Source organism: Anopheles merus, chromosome 2R (genome assembly GCF_017562075.2).
Source record: "Anopheles merus strain MAF chromosome 2R, AmerM5.1, whole genome shotgun sequence".
NCBI classification, from domain to species: Eukaryota; Metazoa; Arthropoda; class Insecta; order Diptera; family Culicidae; genus Anopheles; species Anopheles merus.
In genome coordinates, this window is record NC_054082.1 from 2,252,547 (window position 1) to 2,274,282 (window position 21,736).

A 21,736-nucleotide genomic window follows, 5' to 3' on the forward strand; every position below is an offset into this window, starting at 1 on the left:
AAAATCAGGTCAAGGTGTTTGGTTCTGTTCCGTTCTGTTCTACATCATTGCTACACCACCATCACCATCATCATCATCATCATCATCATCATCATCATCATCATCGCCATCATCATCATCATCATCATCATCGTGATTGTGATGTATGCGGGTGTAGAATATACTCTTTTCCCATTCCCCGTTTTCCCTGTCTTCCTTTTGCTCTTTTAGCATCAATCAAGGCTCTCTCGCGCATTCTCTCGCTCACTCACCTACCTCGCTCTCTCTCGCACATCAATTCAAACAAACTGCGTGCCGTGGTGGAGTCGGTGAGTGAGTCACTAGTGGCACGGTTTTGGGAATTCGGGCACATACCATACGCTACCACCGGTTGCTGCACGGTTACATATTTCCGCTCCGCTGCTCCTTCTTGATGCCAACACCTCCCACCCAGCCCTCACCACCTTCCGCACCATCCGGTACTATTTTTGACGTGGCGACGCTGGTCGGCTCCAACGTGTTGCGTGTGCCGAGAGGCTTGGCCCGGGTCTTGCGTTTGGGCAAAATGGTTGGCCTTCGGGCTTAGGGTGCCACGCGCAGCTCTAGATCCCCATAGAAGAGTCTCGTGTGTGCGTGTGTGCGTGTGTGTGTGTGTATGGGTGTGAGTGTACTGAACTTATTCCCAACATTGAACCGCTGGCCGGGGCAGGGTTGTTCTAGTGTTTGCTACCTGCTTTGCATAAAACCCTCGGCCGTGTTCCACCGGGCGCGCAGGTTGACAGGGAAACTCAAGTTCCAGAGAACTCTCCGCAGGATGAAAAACTGCGACTGTGTTTGTCTGTGTGTGTGTGGTGTGTATGGTCTTGTTTGTAGTAGTAGCGTTTGGTTCCTGTTTTTATGGTGGCTCGATGGTGTGTGCGTTAAAAGAAGGGAAAAAATATAGAGCAGAAAAAAAGGCGCACACGCACCCTGCGGTGGAAAAACCAATAATTGATTAATTCAACAAAAATGATGATTTATTGATATCGTGCGGTTCTTCGCCGTGTGTATACGTTTCGGTTTTTCTTTTTGTTGAAGGTTGTGTTGAAGCTTTTCCTCCCGAGCGGACAAGCCAAGGTTCGATTTATCATTGGGGCGGGTGGGGGCGGCTGTAGCCAGCGAACCCGGCGATGCTTGAGGACAGCGCGAACGGAACGTGCGCTTGTGGTTTATTGGTGGTGGTGGAGCGACCCAGGAAAAATGGTTTCAATTTATTTGTGTATTTTCGCCACCCCAACTCGCCTAAACGCACACTTCCCACGCCTTCCCGTATCGATGATGATTCGTTGTAGTGGGCCAGTCGGGGGCAGCCTTTTCGACATCGTGTCGTAGCAATCATTAAGCGGAAATGATTTTAACGGAAAACAAGACCGCCGAGGGCCCGAAGTGCGTTTTCATTAGCAACGAAATCGGGGGGAACACAAAACTAGCTTAAAGTTTTGTTGATTGGGCCGCGCATTTAGTCGGGGCCACTTTGCCGTGGATGATGATTGATGCGTTCGAATGGATGCGTTGAAATGGGAGAAGCTTGCCGAAGCCAAAACGCTATCACTCACTGTCACGCGGGACAGCGGAGCGTTCATTTGAATGTGGAACCGTTTCTTTTTTTTATTATTATTTAGGTGCCGATTTTATCACACAGATTAAACAAGACAGGTGCATTACGGTACTTGTCGTGTTTGTTTTGGTGTGTGTGTGTGTGTGTTGCGTGTGCCCCTATGCAAACATTGAGCAACGATTCGTGTTGCTGGTTTCCCGCGTCGTGTTTTGGCTTATTAGTCAACTACCAGGCTGCTCCATTTGATCGGCCGCAAATGAAAAAGTCGCAGCAAAAAAAGGGATTAAATGCTGAAAAAGAATCGATTGCCACGAAAGTGCACAGGCCAGTGTCAATCGGACAATTTATCGATACTGTGTGAGAGCTACTGAAATTAAAATCGATTGATTTTCATCAGTGCAGCTTTCGGTTTTTTTGAATCTTTTTCTCCCTTGCTCACTGGTTCATCGCAGCGTAGGAGAAGATGTAAGAAGAAGCTGTAGGCTTCTATTACGGCTTTCGTCGTGGCCCTTCTCGAGGGAGCAAGGATCGGTCGGATGAAATAAATTTCGCCTTTGTTTCATTATCATCCGATAGAAAGGGAATTATTATCATCCTGCTTAGGTGTGCGTGGCGTGGATCTCTGCCCGTGGACGAGTAATCTGCTTTCTGATCAGCTTCGCCTCTGCCATTAACCATCCCTCTTTCTCGGAACGAAGCAGGTATGCGAGCCGGTGAAGCAATAAGCAATCAGCATAAAATTTACTACATTCTGCAGTGGGCTGAATTGTGACGCTCGCGTGTATGGCTGTGTGTGTGTGTGTGTGTGTCAAATAGCAAATGATAAGGAGCGCTACTTTACGGCGAAGCACGGAAGACACACCAGTTGACGCAAGTAGCATTGATAATGCTATTTCATAGCTGGATATTTATTTCTGCTGCACGGCGTTCCCCGTCATCGAGTTGCAGAGGCATAATGGCGGGTGCCAAAAATGGCTCCGAAGATGAAGATGAATGCGGACCTGGCACGAAGCGCGCGCGTGTGTTGCCTGCAAGGATACAGGTTTTGTGAAGCGCCGGGGTTGATTTCGGTTTCTGGGTGTGCCGTTCGCTCGGGGCGTTTCTCGCGTTTAAGTGATATCGATCGAGAGCAGCCGCCAGCAGCGTGTGGAGTGTTTTTCATTCTGGTCCGGAAAAGCTGGAGGCGGGGGATCGATTTGAGACCGAGCAGGCGAAACTTTCTAGAAGGAAGCGGCACACACACACATACTGTTGGGGATGTGAGCTGACAAAGGTAGTCAATAAGTGTGCCCCGCAGCGTCGTAGAAATTGGATTTGCTGCTGAGAAAGTGGCGCTGCATTGAAATGGTAATTGGGAAGATACATAAAATAGTTCCGTTTGCAATTGGTGAAGCATTTGGAGTTTAAAGTTAGTGTGGATAAAATACATCGTACGCAGAAAACGTTTTGCAAGGAGCTTCAACCGCTCAATTAGTGTGAGCATCAATGAAACGATAAATTTCACAATAAAATCCAACTATATAGTCCGCAGATTGCGAATATTTTACTATCCCATAACTCGTCGCCGTAGTCGGCAAAGTAATAACTTTGACAGATGCGAAAATCCATGGCCCGATGGGGCACGGTGGGGCGAGCGCACCAAATATTATTACCTTTTGATGGTCGGTGTGTATTTCGCAACGTTGAGCCGTGGATTGAAAACAAGCATTAAACAGCAGCCCTGATTACCCAATTTAGTCGTTCAACGCTTTCATTTAACGAGCCGGGGACGCCCCCGGCGGGAGGAGTCGGCATGTTGGGTTGGGTTGGCTGATAAAAAGGCATCTTTTTGTGACAGATACGTTTAAGGGCAGGGCACGAGCGCAGAAACTGGCCTCGGTACCGTACTTGTCCTTTTGCGCTTCGCTCGGCTCGTTTGCCATCTCCGGCCAAATCCATTCGCACAGCCCGTTTGCGGGATGGACCTTTTCTGTGGTGGCCGGAGAAGCAGAGGGGAGGAGAGCGACCGGGAAAGACAAACACACACACACACACATTCTTGACCATTTATTGTGTTCATTTTGCGTTGCTCCTGCCGGCTGGAGACGGAAGCCCTCCCGAGAGCTAAAGGTCATTGGGAAATTTCGAGGAACATACATACATACATGAAACAGCTCTGCCTTTGCGTCGCTGCCACGTACCATTCCTGGGTTTAGCGGCGGCTCGACAGCCCGAAAGACCTTTGCCGTGCGCTCGATGATTTCTAACGCTTTATCCGACCATGAAATGACATCCACAAACAACGCCACAAGGACTTTTCTGTCCGATTGGGTGGATGTGGAAATATGCATGGGGATGTTGTACATGTGTACATGTGTGCAGGGGATGGTGGTTTGAGAGAGTGGGAAGAGAGTGAAGTTTCATGCATCTAAAGTGTGTCTGTCGGTGCTTGTTGGACGAAGGAATGGAAAAGGATCGAGTGTGTGTGTGGTAACGATTTTAGTTTTCGTAAATGGGCTCCACCAAGTTTCCTTTCAGCTCAGGAGCTAGAAGGACGCAACACATAAAAGAGAGCCAGTCGGCATGTGTGTGTATGTGCGGGTCGGGTGTTGTCCGAAGAGTTCGTAGATTTTGACAAACTTAGTCTCTGGTAACTGACACACATCATCGTTATCCTTTCGAGTCCATGAGTGGGCAGCGGGTGGGAATCATGTTAATGGTAATGTTTATATCGCTTCTGCCTCCCATTGCACAATCGCAGGCTAATCAAGCAAGGGAAGGGTGGAGAAAAGCTTCCCCCGTGGCACGAAAAATCGATCGCACGCAGGCGAAAAGTGTGGTCCGGATGGATGGGATGGATGGGGTTTGGGTTTAGTGCCTTGCTGCAAAATTCGGTCGAGGTCGTCGAGCGTTAATTTTCCAACGCACCCCACGCGCCACTGGGCCGGCAGAAGCACACTCCGCTCAACTATCTACCAATGGTTGGGAAGTATTTCAGCAGTGTGTATGTGTGTGTGTGTGGCGGTGTGTTGGAGGGGTAAGTTGGAAAGGAAAGGAGAGAAATAGCACAGGCAACAGTCGACGGCGGCGTGCAAAACTTTGATCAAAAGGAAGCGACGGCACAGAATTCGGTTTGCTTGAATTTGATTACTGGTAATTTGACGCATCCGTGACGTTCTCAGGCCTTAAAGAGACATGGAGCGAGAGAGAGAGAGAGAGAGAGAGCTGGGGAAAGGATGGGAAGGGATGAAGAGAAACGAGAGCCCAAATTCCTCGTTTTTGAAAGACAGCAGTGACAGCAGTCGTTTGTTGTTGTAGCTCTGTGGCGCCTTGTTACCGAATTATTCGGATGATGAAATTTGTTCCCCCCCCCTTGCAAACGCTTCATCCCTCGGTAGCCAGTGTAAACTCAGCCCGGGATGGCAACGTTTACTTTGCCCCAAACCCGAGCAAAGGGGTCGAATGCTACGGCCACAAGAACAGAGCTCGGTCTGGGGGGCTCCGGTTAGCCGGGCCGAACCGATTATCGAAAGGAAAACCCTCGAAAGCAAAATTGAGCCATTGATGAGAGGTGGCTGTGGTTTTGTCGGTCGGCCAAACACATATTAACCATCCTTGCATGCTCTGCGTGCATGTGTACGTGTGTGTGTGTGTGTGTGTTGTTTGTTGAGGTTATGTTTTATCCTGCAATCTGTTTCACTAGCACGTTTGGAGGTTTACCACGTACGCACAGTTTTGCAAGTTTGGAAACTTGCTTTCGCTCCCCCTTTTACCGGGCTGTGCACCGGGGGCACGGCTTTCGGTGGCGGTGGGGAAATCGATAGAAACTTTTCAACACTGGCCCACTGGACCGGGCTACTTCCAATGGCCCTGTTTTTCACTGGACCGAGGGCAATAATTTCGATCGATCACGTTTTGAACCTCAGCCTCGCGTGATGGGGTGAGAAGCGATGGGAGTTGTTGGTGGCTCGAGAATCATCACCTTCTGGGCGCCTCTCGAAACGGTGGGTCGGAGGTCTGGCGATGGCCTCTACACTGCCCAGCTATTAACCTTTTCGTCTCTATGTGTGTGTGTGTGTGTGCGTGTGAGTGAGCGTATTTACGAGCCCGTTTTCTCTCCGTGTGGGAGCTCACTCCATCATTGTCGATCGTGTTTTTCGTTGCTTTTTGTGTTGTGCTGTTGTGTCCGGACCTACTTGTACAACGAAACATACCGCAAGCCACCCGGCTCAGGACACTTGTGGCTTGTGGTGGATCGTTTACCGGGTAGCTGTTACCGGGGAGGAGCAAGCAGACGCTGGTGCTGGTGCTGGTGGGAATATTAATAATCACAACAAGGACGTGTAATGGGGTTGATATTGCTTTTTCCCCTTACCCGCAATCGTTGCCGAACATACGGTGAACGAGAATACACGCACCCACACACGAATGGTCCGAATGCAAACACACACATACGCAAACAACCACACACGTGTAGAATGACAGCTGAAGCCCGAGGCACGAAGGCTCGCATGCCAGGTCAAGAAAGAACATTTTTTGCCGTGTACCATTAGGTCATTTCAGTTGAAATTGGAGTAGAAGAAATGGGAGGAGGTTTTTCATTTGCCTGGCAGGGTCTTTTCATATCCCAACTGTTTCCACAGCTTTGTGGGATTGTGCAAGGCAAATAAAGAAGAAAAAAAAGGGAACGTTTCACCCTCAAGACGGCGATGGTTTGCGCAAAATTCTCTCGTATTTCTTTCACACCTGGAACGAGGGAAAAGAACTTGTTTTCCCATCGTCCGTTGCGCACGCAAACAGTACCGGTGCAATACGAATCGCGTTTTATTGCATCCGGGAGGGAGTGGAGTAGAGAAAAAAACTGAACGATTCCTTCGAAACGAAGTGCAAGGTTATGTTCATGTCCCAGAGGGTTGAAGTGTTTGTTAAGGGAGGAGAGAAAAAAAAAACATACACTCACGTGACCCAGTCGTAACGCTGCACGGCGAAAAATGCGTCGATCAGACGGGCAATGGGGTTTGCATCGTTGGTCGACGGGAGGCGGAAAAGTGTCGTCGTGGTACACCGATGATGAATCTTTCCGAAAGGCATTTGAGCCAAATGCAATCAGGCAAATGGGGCGGAAGACGAAATGACGACCTCAAGCATCACCAATGCCCTGTAAGGTCGGAGAATGAGGCTGGAGATTATTTACCGCTGAAATAGTAATTACTTTTTCACCGACAGGGGGTTGGGCGCATATCATCAGCCCAAAGTCCCAAAGGAACGCCAAAAATCCACCCACTCCGTGAGGTGAGGGTAGCGTGTGCATATGCAAAAATAATTTTCACTTTTAACGACCGCTCGTTACCGCACGAAATGGAGTGAATTGTCATAGGGCTCGAAATTGTGTGCCGTGCGGTTGTAATTAAAGCTCGCTACCTTTATGTGCACGTTGGTTTAATAGCTTCCGGGCTGAGGGCGGTAAAACGCGCCCAGATTTTAGACTCGCTGTGAAATTTTAATAAATCACATCGAGTGCAAACCAATTGCGTTAATTGCCAGTTCCAGCGCGTGGTTGAAGATGATTTAGATCGTCCTCGTTTAGGATGATTACTGCTTGTGGGAGATTAATTCGATCTAGAAGAGTGTTTATGCCTGAGCGGATTTCCGACAGGCTAAAGATTAATGTGATTTACCCTTTTTTTATGGTCCATATCGTAAAATGTGTACCGGATGTTAGGATATCGTTCGTTGCAATTCCATTAAAACTTTCCAATCTTCTCGCTAGCTTGCCCGAACATGCACCTGCACCTTAATCAATATATCAAAAATGTATTTTTCATTCGTAATAGTTTGCGAAGCGAAAGAGTTCCGTTTCAATGCGACCAAAAGTAATCGGAAACTGAAATATGTGTATCGGTCGCCCATAACCACTTCCCAAACTGCATTCCCGACACACTGTGGGAGCAAAACACTCATCCTGATGGGTTGCAATAAAACCCTCAGGCGGATGCCCTGCTGGCGGCAAACCAGTACCAGCGGCGCGTTTCCTGCTTTTCTCCGCTTAGTGCGAAGTTATGTTCCTTTACTGCCAATAAACTTTTCCGACGCGCTTCTCGTCTGGACAAAGGACGGTTTCGATCCGACACTTCTCCTACCATATGCCAAGACGAGCTGGACAAATGTTTAACAGAGTGTGTGTGTGTGTGTGTGTGTGTGTGTGTGTGTGTGTGTGTGTGTGTGTGTGTGTGTGTGTGTGGTGTGTGTGGTGTGTGTGTGTGTGTGTGTGTGTGTGTGTGTGTGTGTGTGTGTGTGTGGTGTGTGTGTGTGTGTGTGTGTGTGTGTGTGTGTGTGTGTGTGTGTGTGTGTGTGTGTGTGTGTGTGTGTGTGTGTGTGTGTGTGTGGTGTGTGTGTGTGTGTGTGTGTGTGTGTGTGTGTGTGTGTGTGTGTGTGTGTGTGTGTGTGTGTGTGTGTGTGTGTGTGTGTGTGTGTGTGTGTGTGTGGTGTGTGTGTGGTGTGTGTGTGTGTGTGTGTGTGTGTGTGTGTGTGTGTGTGTGTGTGTGTGTGTGTGTGTGTGTGTGTGTGTGTGTGTGTGTGTGTGTGTGTGTGTGTGTGTGTGTGTGTGTGTGTGTGTGTGTGTGTGTGTGTGTGTGTGTGTGTGTGTGTGTGTGTGTGTGTGTGTGTGTGTGTGTGTGTGTGTGTATGTGTGTGTGTGTGTGTGTGTCCTGTGTGTATGTACAATATGTTTCCTTAGTCCTACGGTGTCCCGTTTGCTGCTCAGTGAATTATAAATCATTTTTTCATACTTTACTGGAAGTTGCCCCGCCGTAATGAAGTAACTCGAAAGTTGTACCAGCGACCGGGACGGTAAATGGACAACATTTTCGGGACAGTTGGACCATTTCCTAATGCCTGTCGCTGGTGCTGGTGTAACAGGAGTAACGATTTTTTGTCCCTCTCTCCTCCCTCCTGTGCGCAATCAATGTCCACCAACAACTAGCGTCTGTCGAAAGCAGTAGTGAGTGTTGCGTTAAATGAGAAAAGCGCTCATTTAGATTTGAGCTCTGAGCAAAAAAAAAGTAAGCAAAAAGGTAGGACAAGGCATATGTTTTTTTTTTGTTTTATGTTCGCTTGTTACTAGACCCTTAACGTGTCCTGCTGTTCCGCTGTGTGGGGAAGCACCGGGGGAGGATTGAAGAACCGGGACCTGGAACCGGGAGCTTTGTGCTTCTCGCTAACAGAAGTTTTAGTGGTGTGACCATCAACACACAAGCAGCAACATTCGGCAAGCAGAAGGACGACGCTATTGCGTTTTGTCCACCTCCGTCCACCACCCAAGCCGGAAGTGGGGGCAAAGCGCCGAAGTACCGTGCGGGCCGTGCAAAGTTTGGCGAAAAGCAATTAATTAGTAAATGAATTACAATCATGAAGACAAATGCTTCAACTTCATCTTGCGCTACCGGCGAGGACCGAGGGCCGTCCACTCCACAGAGCCAACCCCTGGGAGGGGGGGGGGGGGGGAGGGGGGGGTGTTGACTGTTTATCGTGAGAGCGGCAGAAGGTGCTGTTTATTGTTTAACATCGCGAACGAGGCCGTTGCCTTCAGGTAGGCGGGAAAAATCCGTCCATTTGGGGCCGTGTTTTGAGGTGAGGATGGCAGGGCTAAAATCGATTCATTGAGTTGTTTTCCATTAACTTCGCCATTGTCTATTTGTCTTTGGTGCGTAAAAGTGCCGGTGTGTGTGTGTGTATTTTAGAACCTGTTCTTGGGCTTCCAAAATGAACATCCATCAGATTGAGTCTTTATCAGGCTTTGTCGTTTCGCTGGGCTGATGACAGCGCTAACATTAAAAAGCGCTCCCTACACGTGACAAAACATACTTGAAAGAAGTATTTGAGTGGAGCGGGGCACAATTCCAACTAGCCGAAAAGCTGTGCTTGCTCGTTGCCTCGACGTGCGAGCCGTCCAAATAACTTGCGCACCCTTGGCAGCAGGCTTTTCGTGCTGTGTGCGGGTGTGTGGGTGTGTGTCGCATGATGGAAACCTGTCAAGCATGGTGGTGGTGGTGGCGGCGGTGGAGCAGTTGCGACATGTACGCGATATTGGCTGCAAACAAGCCTCTGCCATTTCGCAACAATATTTTACGCTACACAGCGCAGCGCGTACGTCCTGCGGCGCACATCGTCGTCCGCTAGGAAGTTCGATGGGAAGGTTTTTTGGCAAGCGCAAGGAAGGGTCCCGAGAAAAAAAAACACACACACGCACACACAAACGAAGAGACAACCGAAACATTGGCCCTGCTTGTAAGCATCCCTTAGGACGGGAGCATGTTTCGGGCATTTTTCGTTTTTTTTGCGTTTGCTTCCTCGCTGCGGCTCCCATCAAATGAAGCTCAACAAGTTCAGCACCCGTTGGCAGGGGTACCCGACCGTGGTAGGAGTGGTGGGGTTTGATTGAATGTTGTGTTTTGTTTCGTTTTGCTGCCATCTTGAATGACAGATGATTGCAAAACAGTGCGCCTCCGACGCACCCGGCCAGAGGCGCTGTGAGAGTGTAAATCGGATTTTATCAGTTTGACTACGGCTTTGATCCAAAAATAGTCGTGCAGGAGTAGGGTCCTACAGTGATAAAGCTGACACGCTGCGCAGGTGAACGATACAGCTGCAAGCAATAAATCAGTCTTTAAACACGCTCTGCCCGACAGCCAGGCACGAGCGCCGGGTGTTTTATGGTGCAATCAATTTGATCACGTTTGTTATCCAAATGTCCGGATATTGATTGCGTTTCATCTGGCGCATTCTTGGTGCCTGCATTAGTGGTGCCGTACCGTGCCGTGTGCCGTAGAATGCACAGTACGCTCTTGCGTACGGGCGAAGTTGTCAGAATACTGCAGTCACACTTGGCCGGTGCCATTATCTCGGCCAGAGCAGTCGGCCAGGAGCTTTGGGATCTCTCGTTGGAGGTGGGACATTATTGCATTGGGGACATGATATATATGTATTATTGTCTTCTCCGCTAGAAACCGCAGTTGAGGCAAGACTTTGGAGTTGTCTCATTTTGTAGTCCGCGCATCATCGGCATAATGCTGTGGGGGAGTGTTTCTGCATTTCACCACATTGTGGCCGTAACGGGCCAGTGGACAGTCGCCCGTCAGCTTCAGTGTCTTTAATTGAATTAATGTCACAAGTGTCGGAAGGTTGAACGTTCAAAACAGGTCGAAAGTCGAGAGCGTGAAGTATAGTGCAGGAAGTTGAGACTTTAAGAATCATTTCCCCACAAAAAAGTTTGAACTAGAGGACTGCCAAAACCAATCGACACAGCAGGACCGCTAAAGCTAGTAAGAAAGAGCAAGAGAAGGCGCAAAACACTTTTTGAAGAAAACTCACCTGCAGAAAACTCTCCAGCGGGTTGTTAAAATCCGTGCTGCAGGAAAAGTTCTGACCTTTCCGTGGACGCCTTTGTTTCTACCAACTCTCCATATGGCCCTTGGCTAGCTCCAAAGTGAACTCAGCACCGTCGATTGTTCCCGAGGGATGCTGGGGCAGGGTTCGATGAGGCTTTAATCCGATAGCGAATGCAGATGACACTGAGTTTCTTCGACGAGCGAGATGCAGCGATCGACTCGGTGACCTGGGCAGGGCAAGGACTTTTCTTTTCACCACACTACAGGAACAGAAGTTCTACGTTTCTAGCACTCGTTTTTTTGTGTGCTTCTTGCTCCTCACAGAAAGGTTTAGGTTTGATTTCTTCACTCACGACGCACTCACGCACTCGCGTAAACAATCACACGTAGACACACAGACACAGAGCACTTTGCGGTGTACGGTGGTCGTCACACTTTGTTGATGTGTCGCAACAAAACAAGCAGCACTTGTCAGGCAACTACTGGGTGCAGTGTGTACGTGTCTCCGACGATTGCGGCCCGCAGAATGTCCATCGGGCGAGAGTTGTTACACCGTGAGCCGCGTTCAGCCTGTTGCGCCCGCCTATTATACACCTAAATTGTTCCTAATAAACGAACGAGAAAATGCTGTTGTGTTTTTTGAATGGGAGGCAAATAGAGAGGGAGAGAAAGAGAGAGAGGAAAATCTTCTATAAATAATTTGCAAATAGAAACTAATGCAATAGGGGTGAGAAGAAAAAAACCCACAAATCCCACACACAGCAACACACACTCGCATTGAACGAAGAAACGGCCGCGTGCCAGCTAATATGACCTCGTGGTGTGGTGTGTATACGTGTGTGTACGTGTGTGTGTGTGTTCTGCGGATTCTAGTTTTGCCCGCCCTTGCCACCTGCCACCTGTCAGGGACACCAGAACACCCCTTGTCACGTCCGGTAGATGTCAACTGCATCCGATACATAAATCAACGAAGGCGAACCTTTCCCGCTGCCCTGCGTCGTCGGCACATCTTCTTCCCAGGAATTCCAACCGTCCCCACGGTCGAAACGGTGCGGCCAACGACGGTGGAAAATGAATTTTAGACATGAGAATAATAAGAATTCTCCATGGGGGGTTCTCCAACCCCGAGCGGATAAGCTCTTGCTGGGGCAGAGCGAGGGAGCGCGAAGGAGGCCATTCTCGGGAGGAAGTAGGGTTAGTTTCTCACCGCTGCGCGTACACCGGACAACGACGGTGGGCGACAATAATAATAATAATTCGGTGTGAGATGTGACAAAAATTTGGATGACAATTCGGGAGTCCGTTTTTCGTCGCTAGCCTCTCCCCCCCCCCCTCCCCCCGACGAAACCCACAAAATTGCTCGTGAGATCGTGATTTCGCTGGCAGTTGATGTCTCTTTTGCAGGAAAAGAGCGTGCCTTTTCTTTCGCTCTCTGTAATTTTCCATCCTCTCACTTGTGTGCTCTCGCTCTCCCGCTCGTTCGCTCTGTCCTTTTTCCCCGCTCTGGTGGTAGCGGGTTGCTGCGTTGTCCAAGTTCATTCATTTGGAAGTTTCCCTTTTGTACGCATATGCGGTGGTTTTGGCTTTCGGTTGCCCTGTATCGCGGCACTCAACCACTTTTTCTCACGGTGGAAAATCTCGTTCCCTTGGAGGTGGAACTCATTTTCCACACGCAAACATACACACGCTCTCTGACACACACACACAAAATTCACATGCGAGGAATAGAAGGGGAGTGAGCGACAGAGAGACAAAAGAGTGTGTGAGAGAGAGAGAAAGGTAGAGAGAGAGTAGTACGTAGAAGACTCCACACTGTGCAGCAAAACCTGCCATTATCGCAGGTTGGCGGGACGGTACGGGGGCTGGGAAATTGACGGACACACAAAACACACAACCATGCAGCCAGCAACCCGTTTTTCATCGATCTCGTTTCACACACAGGGTTGTCTCACACACTGCACTTCGTGTGCACATCCACACGGCGGGGTGGGTCGAATGGGAGGAGGAAGGAGAAGAGCGCTTTTTAGCGAGCGTCGTGCGTTTGTTGTTTTCTTTTTATAAAACGGCCAAACCGAACGAAGTTGATTTTCCGCAGCTCTCGCAGCGCGCAAATGAATACAAAAACACTTTTCCGATGGAGGAAAAACACACACACACACACACACAGCGCAGACACTTACACAGTTCCTGTTTTCACCGTTTCACGGCTTTGCGCAACACAGTGTCCGCAGAAAGCACTAATCAGCCTATCGACCAACAAAGAGGTCCAGCGCAAAGGACTGCTCTTCTCCAGTTCCAGCTCCAGGTTTGAAAAGTGTACGCGTGTGTGGATGCATGGGTATGTGTGCCATGCATGTGTGTGTGTGTGTGTGTTTGGGAAAAGAGCAAACATTCGTCAGGGATGAGAGAGCGAGATACAGTGGAGCAGTAGAGCTCAGCGCGGCAATGATGACAGCAGCATAAGCAGCAGCAGCAGTAGTAGTAGACACCGTTCTCTCTCTTATCCTGCACCAGTAGTGGTGGTGGTGGTGGTGGTGGTAGTGACGATGGTGGCGAGTAGCAGTAGCATCTCGAACATGATGGTGGTTAAAAAAACATTGTCCAAACGGGAAACTCTTTTCACGATAAACCGTTTTGCTAGCTTTTCTCCACACTGTTGGATTGGTTTGCAGTCAACAATTTGCCGAGACACATTGCACACACAATTTAGCAAGGTTAGCACACATTTTCCAGCTCTTCCCATCATGCATCGCAATGCAAGGTCGTATGTGTGTGTGTGTCAGTTTGTACAAGTGTTGATGAGTCTTTTATCCATCTTATCGGGGCTCGTGTCATTCCGTGGCTTGTAGCATTGATTCTCGGAATGTTTCAAGACTTCCACTAAATACTATCAGTTTCACCTAGATCACAGACCACACCACCATGTGCAACAATGTTTTTCAAGCATCATCTAAACCCTTAGCTTCATTTTTCACTGGTTTGGTTCATTGAAAAGAAAAGTGGATTTTCATTTCATCTCGCGCTCTGGCATGCCCTCTTTCGCTTCCGCGCGGTGATTGCCGTACACATATGTACCAGTTACACAAGTTCACAGCAGGAAACGCTTCCCGGAGCGTTTGATGATCGATTGCAGCACGCACAGACAGCGAGCAAGCCTAAACCGTGTCACGTACACGACGCACCCGTGGCCTGTGGCAGGGTAGGGCGATCCTCCTCCTCTCTCTCGCTGGCAGCATTCCACCACACAGCCGTACCAGTAGTAGTAGCCCCAGCAGGCAATAGTTTTGCTACACCAGCAGCAGCAGCAGCAGCAGCAGTGTGTTGTACTCTGTTGGATGACACTTTTTTCCAGTTGTGACAGTTTGCCGTTTTTCATCACTGACCAACCAACGACGACGACGACGACGAGGTGGTACTCGGGAGGGCACTCATTTTCCATCCACCTTCTCACACACACACACATACACCTACTCGCTCTCTCCCGCTCTGACTCACAGTGCATGTGGGTCTTTCTAACACACACGTAAACACAGACACACGCACACAGGTTCGTTGTTGCGGCCATCGCATTTTCCCAGGACGTGGAGCGCGCTGGCCAAGGCACACACACACTGTGTTTCGTTCGCACCGTGGTCCGGCCTTCGAAGGGCATTCCTCCATCCGCCGTAGGCCTTGCGAGTGTGGCGGACGTTCCTTTAGCCTACATTTTGCCGCTCGCATCGTGGTCGGTGTGCGCTTTTTCATTTGCTTAATTAACTTAAACCCGCACCCGGGGGGTGAAACTGAGGAGAGAGACTACGGGAAAATGGTAAACGCATGGCGCAAGGCCGGAAGTAGGGACCGCACGGGAAAATTGGATTCCATCGAGCACACAGACACACACACACACACACATACTCATACACACACGCACACACGGGGAACGGCAGATAGCGAAAAGCGCAACATTAGAGTGATCGAGGGGGGAAAAAGTGGGAAGCAAGCACGCAAGGGAAAAGGGCAGCGTTCACGCGAGCAAAACCTGCGGTCACAAAACAGGTTGCAGCAGCTCGTACGCACTGTGGTTCGGCCCTGGGAAGAGAAGGGGCAACCGGGCAGGAGCAAGCGAGCTGGAAAAGTTTTCCCCGGTGGGTTTTCCCTTATTCGGCCCCGTTCCGCATGCGAATGAATGACCATGCGAGGGACGAGGAAGCGATTCGCCAACATAAAAACACAAAAACAACAATCACCAAATGGTGATGCACACTTACACAAGCACACATACACTAAACCATGCCAGCCAGCAAGGGGAACAACGGGAGCAGCAAAGACACGCTGGGAAACGGGTCCGCGGATCGCTATAACTAACAGAGCAGCCCTGTGTGCGCCGTACGAATGCGGCGATGGCGATGTCCGAGTTTTTCCACCGAGTTTTTCCACCGAGATGCGCTCTCGGGCGTGCGAGAGCTACGCAGGGCTCGTCGAGGAGCAAACAGAGGGAGGGGTTTCCTCCGCGCGCGCGCTTGTGTGTGTGTGTGGGCACGGGCACTGGCTGTTCCTGTCTCGGGGCACGGGAGCGTTCTCGGCGTACGACCTTTGTTCCACCAGCGATTCCTTCGATCTGAAACCGGAGAGCCTTCCGTTTTCCGCAGTTTCCACGAGTGAGTTTTCCTTGCGCGTGAGTGCTCGAGAAGGGGTGGAGGTGGTGGGGACGGGGAGGTGGCTTTGGAGTCACCCCTTTTTGTGTGAAGGCAGGCGAATGCTGCTACACCGCCACCATCATCACACCACTACAGGCGAACAGCGACCAGTGAATCGGCACAAATACTCTCACATCGCTTTGGAGCGCGAGATGAAAACGTGTGTGTTGGGGCTGGCTGTGAGCGGCTCTCTCGCTCTCTCGTATTTTGCAATGGTGGCCACCACACTTCAGGCACGTTATCTGCTGGAAGGCAAACAGTAGGAAAGGCAAAGAAGAATCAACCACAGTAGTGGGCAAACTCGCAGTCTCCATTTCTCTTTCCATCGCACTCGCCCGCGCAGAGAGCTGCGAGTTGTGACATGACGTGAGTCTCTCTCTCTCTCTCACACACACACACACAGTGTCCCTCTCTCCCTCTGTGGATCGCATTGTATTTTTGCACACTTGGCTGCGTTATCTCCCTTTTTTCCCGCACAAACGCGGTTCGCAACAGCGAGAGACACGGCCGCGCCATCACGCACACGTACACGAACGTGTTCTGAAGCGATGAAAGAGAAAGAGAGAGAGAGCGTGAGAGCCACCCCATTTGTGCTCCCCTTTTTTGTGTGTGTCGTGGGAGAGCAGCAGTAGCAGTAGCAGCAGCAGCAGACTCGCGAACTGTCAGTGGAGTTGGCGAGCAAAATTGGGGCCGATGGAGGAATTTCTCCCTACTTTTTGAAGGGCACTCGGTACCCTCTCTGCTGCCACCGCCATCATCACTGCCCTTCCCGCAAACCCTTCCCCGAAACTGTGCTAAGCAGATCCTTGATTTATCAGGCGCGCACAGGACGGTGTCACAGATTCCCTCCGCCCGAAGGAAGAAGGGCCAGCCGCTAATAAATTGTTGCTTCGACAAGGGGGTACCGCCCGTGTAATTGATCTTTTAAAGCACTTTTTCTTCGATTACTGAGGCTTATCGGCTTTGCAAAATGGGAGGTCTACATTTTGCCTCAGGGATGACAGGTCGACACAACCGTGCAGGGATGGAACGGTCCCCCGCCCCGCTTGGAGCCATGGAAGCTGCTGCTGTTCGTGCCGAAAAGTCGATGAGGTCATCTTTAGTGCAGATGTGGAGTGAAGGGAGAGTATAACTGGGGGGTGGCCAAAGTGCACATGTGGGGGTGTTTTCTGCAAACTAAAACCTGGAACGTGTTGTTGCCTTTATGACGGCTAATGCCTGACCGATGTACGAACGAAACCACACACAGCACACACCGTCTCGTCGTCACACATTATCGCGCATACACTGGCACACACAAACACACACACTCTCTCGGACGCATGCATGCACACATTATGCGGTGGAAGAGATTAGCGCACCAACACACACACACACACACACAAACATGGAGAGATTCAGGCACACATATGGGGCGACGGGGCACTTCTCAAGGGTTTCCCAGGTGCTGTTGCCCACCTGAAGCCGCTGGTACGTTTTTCACTATCGGTGCAAAACGTCACTCGCAGGTGGATCAGATTGCTCTGCAGGGTTTGGAAGGGGGAGGGAGGGAGGGTTAGTGATGCAGCGAGCAAGATTAGATGACCGTGCGTAATCTCAGAGGAGCGAAGACGAAGGACACCCGAACCACCACCCTCTGCAGCCCCACACACTTGCAGCAACAACAACAACAACAACAACACACACATACACACGGTACGGTCGCGTCTGCTTGCGACGTGTGTGCGGTGAACTTTACACTTTCCAAGTCCCCCCTTTTTTCTTAACCTCTCGCTACCCCACCGCAGCGGAGTGGAGCCCAACCTTTGGCAAACGTGATGCGTGTTTTCGTTCCGCGCGTTCTGTTCTGTCTGGTCCGCGGGCGTGTAGCTTTCCAGCGACTACTGACGCGAGAGTGCGGCAGAAAGGCAGATTAGCGGCCCCGGATACACAGACACATCGAAGCGCGGCTCCACACATCGAAATCGCCGCTCCAAGGCGCTGGGGTGGTGGGTTGGAAGAAAGAGAGAGAGAGCAAAAAAAAGCTGAGAAGGGGTGGAATAGGAGGTCAAGACTTTGCGAATCGCGATCTCCTACGATATTTCGCCTACTTTGGGGGGGTGTGAGCTTATTTTTGATGATGCTACTACAAACGCGTATGGAAGCCGAGGGGTTGATAAGTGTTTTTTTTTGCAAGATATGCAATCGAATACGTACACGTACAGATACACACACACAAGTACACCATACACATACACGAACACTCTGGCGCGCGCTTACAAGCCACTGACACTGAACGAGAATGTCAATTTTGTTTGCGGTGTGTTGAGTTTGACTTAGAATTCCGATGCGCTGGATGTGTTTTGGTGGGTGCAACACAGCCGAACTGAGCAGAAGCTGTCCGTTTTGGGGAATGTAAGGGGCAAACGTGTAATAAAAAAAATCTTCGTAAATTAATAATGTTTACATCAATTCCACCGGGAGCCTAAGAGCTAAAACTGACGGTAATAAAGCTTTCCTGCTTTAAGAGTGACTAAAACACATCGTTTTTTGAAGGGTAGATGTGCTATTTCTTTTGCACCCGTGAGCTTGATTGGACAGCGTACGTACGCGCTAACTTCACTTCGGTTTTGTGCCGAAACGCCAGACTTCGGGTAGCATATCATCCCCCCATTTTGAGCGTCACGTTTCGATGGCGGAATCCACCACTTTACACACTGGGCTAGTGTGAGGTAATGCTTGGACAACATTATGGTGAAGGTGTTGGTTGCCATTATATTGCTTTTGTGAATGGATGAGGCGAAAGAATTCCATTGGAGCCAAAGCCGTTATAAACTATTCAAACAATAACATTTTTTTCATTAAAATTAATAAACTTACGACATGTATCGATAAAACCAGAAAAAATGAATTTCCTTTCGTTGTTTTGATTTTTAAAATAATTTTCTTTTTCTTCTTTTTTCCTCTTTTCATTGCCTCTTTCAGGTACCGTCAAACACGGTACAGCTCCAGACGTATTCGGAAGCGAGTAATCTTCAAGCAGGGTGACTGCAATGTAATTCAAGGAAATGTAGCAAAAAGACGTCGTCGTTATTTACAGGTAAAACATGTAACACGTTAATAATAAAGCGAAACAAACACATACTCAACAATCTCACCCACTAGCAGCAATAATTTTTTTATAAGTTTACGATTAAAATTCATAAAACTTTTAAAATTTGGCCATCCGGTAGTCGCTGTGCCGATGGCCGTGAAATATTTCAACCCAATTGAAAAGTTTGCACGATTCAAACTAGTTTCATAAATTTACGCTAGAGGGCCACACCCCGTACAGTAAAACGTGGTTCTGAAACGGCGTTTGATGTTTTTGTTTCTCGCAGGACATTTTTACCACTCTGGTCGATATTCAGTGGAGATGGACGCTGTTTGTATTTGCCTGCTCGTTCATACTGAGCTGGTTAGGGTTCGCAGCTATTTGGTACCTGATCGCCCTGAGCCATGGAGACATTCAAGCGGTGGGCGGTAAGTAACGCACTGTGCGCCATTTTAAAGCAATTTATCACATTAGATCCTCGATTTCTGTTTCTCAGATGAAAGTCACAAACCGTGTGTAACTTACATTTATGGCTTCACGTCTGCCTTCCTGTTTTCGCTCGAGACACAGCATACGATAGGTAAGTGCTGGACGAATAGCAGTTCCCTGTAAGCCCGTTCCGTTCTAATCCCCTGGCGCTTCAATCGCAGGCTACGGTAATCGGTACATCACCGAGGAGTGTCCGGAAGGCATCTTTATTCTTGCCCTCCAAAGCATTACCGGCGTCTTCATCCAAGCATTTATGGTCGGCATCGTGTTTGCGAAGTTGTCCCGGCCGAAAAAGCGTGCCCAAACGCTGCTATTTTCCAAGAACGCTGTCATCTGCCATCGGGACGGTATGCCATGCCTGCTGTTTCGTGTTGGCGACATGCGAAAGAGCCACATTATTGAAGCGCACGTGACGGCTCAAATCATTCGCCGGAAGGTATAACGTGGAAGTGGCGAACTTTCTGTCTGAGGCATATGTACTACTAGTGTGTATCTTTCCGGTTTCCCATGCAGGTCACAAAAGAGGGAGAAGTTCTTCCATTTTACCAGCAAAACATGGAGGTCAGCTGTGATGGGGGCGACGATCGGCTAATGTTTATTTGGCCGACGATCGTGGTGCACAAGATCGATCGGGATAGCCCGTTGTACGGTTTGTCCGCTCAGGATATGCTGAAGGAACGTTTCGAGATCGTTGTCATGTTGGGTGAGTGTGTTTAGAGAGATGGATTCAAATGCAGCTGCTTAAAATGGACTTACGATGTATCACTTACAGAGGGTGTGGTGGAATCGACCGGTATGACCACGCAAGCACGCAGCAGCTATCTACCGTCCGAGATTCTATGGGGACATCGTTTCGAGTCGGTGGTAACGTTCAAACGGGAAACGGGAGAATATGAGGTGAGCACTATTCAAAGAGCTAAAGGAAGGATTTTCATAAATGCTAAACTATGAAACTGTTTTCAGGTTGATTACACGACGTTCAACAACACGTACGAAGTGGATACTCCTCTGTGCAGTGCTCGTCAGCTGCGAGAGGTGAAAAAGGAATTAAACAAACAGAATGGAGTAACAGGTGAGTACGATGAGCATGTTAGTGAGTGCTCAAACTCAACATACACCCCTCCGCTCCCCTCAGCAGAAGCGTCTTCCGATACCGATGAATCCGACACATCGTCGGTGGAAGTGTCGTCCCGCAAGAACTCGCTCAGCAACGGCTACCTACGCTTCACGCCAGTGTACGCGAACACCAACGAGCAAACGAACGGTGCGGCCGGTGACACAATGGCACTCCCGCCCGCCATTATCACACCTGGTGGTGGCGCCCCGACCGTATCACCCGGAAGCGAGCGCAAGAAGAACTTTCGCAAGCTGTCTATCAAGGAACCGTCGATGGATTCCCTCTGCTAGTACCAAAGTCGTCGCGTCAGAGCGGGGGTAAGTCGCAGATTGGGCAGAGCATTTCCTCCGCTGTGTATGTGTGTGTGTGCGCGCATGGATGACACTGGTTGTGTGCGTGCATGGGATGTGTAGACTGTATTGTTCCTATTAGCACGAGGGCGTTAATCCGTCACGGTCCATCACGGGTGAGCGATGGACGTTGCTGCTACCGCTGCTCTGATACTGATCTCATTTCGCACTGCGACTCCAATGTCAAGTGCTGTTATTGTTGGCCGAATGACAGACGCTGGGAGAGTAGCGCGATGGGTGTGGAGGGATGCTAAACCGGGAACGAGGAACTAGTTTCATTCTAACTCTAATTCTGTCCATTTTTGGGGACAGGATGCACATGACGGCTGTTGAAGCTGCAAAGAATAATTTACTTTATTCATCGCCAAAAGGCAAGACTAACACACCTGCGTTTTGGGCATGTACGTGTTCTATTCGCATGCGTCCGGGAGGGGGCGGGCAAGCCCGACAGTGAATGAACTTGGTCACGGTTGCGCCGGGAGGACAGCCGTCAATGATTGCGAACGTGTTTGCGCATTTTAAATAAAGCCCTAATGAGCGGCGAGCAGGGCTCATAAAGTACGACACTAATTAGCGCGCATCGGATGTGCTTGAAATTCGGCGGCAGCACGAGCGGCACACTGCTGCTGTTGTGTTGCTGTTTTCGCCTCTTTCGCCGTGTCGGTCTATTGCCAAACGAGCGAACAATTGAAAGAAACATGTGTTTGGCGAGGTCTATTATGGATGAGCGCTTTGCGCGGTACGGTAATTTGCATACCGGGCAGGAACTGGGTAATTGACATTGGTCGCGTGGTTATGTTGGTGTGAAAGTTTGAGCCATCGGACATAAAATGGTATCAGGGAAGGGCGATAAATCTTTCTCCAGTAATTGGGAAATGCGTTATGTTGCGGCCTTGTACTAGGGCAAGGGTGGAGCTGTTTTCCTTCCTGGTGTCAGCATTGACCTTGATAGGCATGTTTCCTGGTGTGAAAGACTCCCGCTAGGAACGTGCCAATACACGACGTACACACGCCACGTGCCGTATGAGAAGGCGGCTCGTGCAAGATGACAACTCCAAGGTGTAATTTATGTCGTTTGGATTCGCAT

General features: G+C 49.7%; 2 protein-coding genes across 13 annotated transcripts in view; one reads left to right on the forward strand and one right to left on the reverse strand.

Moving 5' to 3' along the window:
- The window catches only part of LOC121588081 (serine/threonine-protein phosphatase 2B catalytic subunit 3-like), a 55,064-nt gene extending 36,832 nt beyond the window's left edge, over positions 1-18,232 (reverse strand). The window contains exons 1-2 of one of the 9 annotated variants that reach the window (XM_041905638.1): positions 18,067-18,232; positions 10,925-11,568 (exon numbers count right to left, since the gene is read on the reverse strand). The gene's annotated coding sequence lies outside the window, so the exon portion shown is untranslated. Of the gene's footprint in view, positions 1-10,924; positions 11,569-13,121; positions 13,541-14,016; positions 14,035-14,114; positions 14,134-14,195; positions 14,607-15,191; positions 15,569-17,423; positions 17,514-17,816; positions 18,039-18,066 lie in introns of those variants that run through there. The other 8 variants (XM_041905637.1, XM_041905636.1, XM_041905642.1 and 5 more) reach the window with 8 other exon arrangements.
- Positions 1-21,736, forward strand: part of LOC121588080 (G protein-activated inward rectifier potassium channel 3-like) — a 69,423-nt gene that overhangs the window by 45,335 nt on the left and 2,352 nt on the right. For 3 of the 4 annotated variants that reach the window (XM_041905631.1, XM_041905634.1, XM_041905633.1), the window contains 8 exons: positions 18,585-18,699; positions 18,980-19,121; positions 19,190-19,273; positions 19,344-19,618; positions 19,696-19,885; positions 19,955-20,079; positions 20,146-20,254; positions 20,318-20,616. In XM_041905631.1, coding sequence (XP_041761565.1) covers positions 18,585-18,699; positions 18,980-19,121; positions 19,190-19,273; positions 19,344-19,618; positions 19,696-19,885; positions 19,955-20,079; positions 20,146-20,254; positions 20,318-20,589 — 1,312 coding nt within the window. In that variant the 3' untranslated portion in view covers positions 20,590-20,616. The remainder of the gene's footprint in view (positions 1-18,584; positions 18,700-18,979; positions 19,122-19,189; positions 19,274-19,343; positions 19,619-19,695; positions 19,886-19,954; positions 20,080-20,145; positions 20,255-20,317; positions 20,617-21,736) is intronic. The other variant, XM_041905632.1, reaches the window with a different exon arrangement.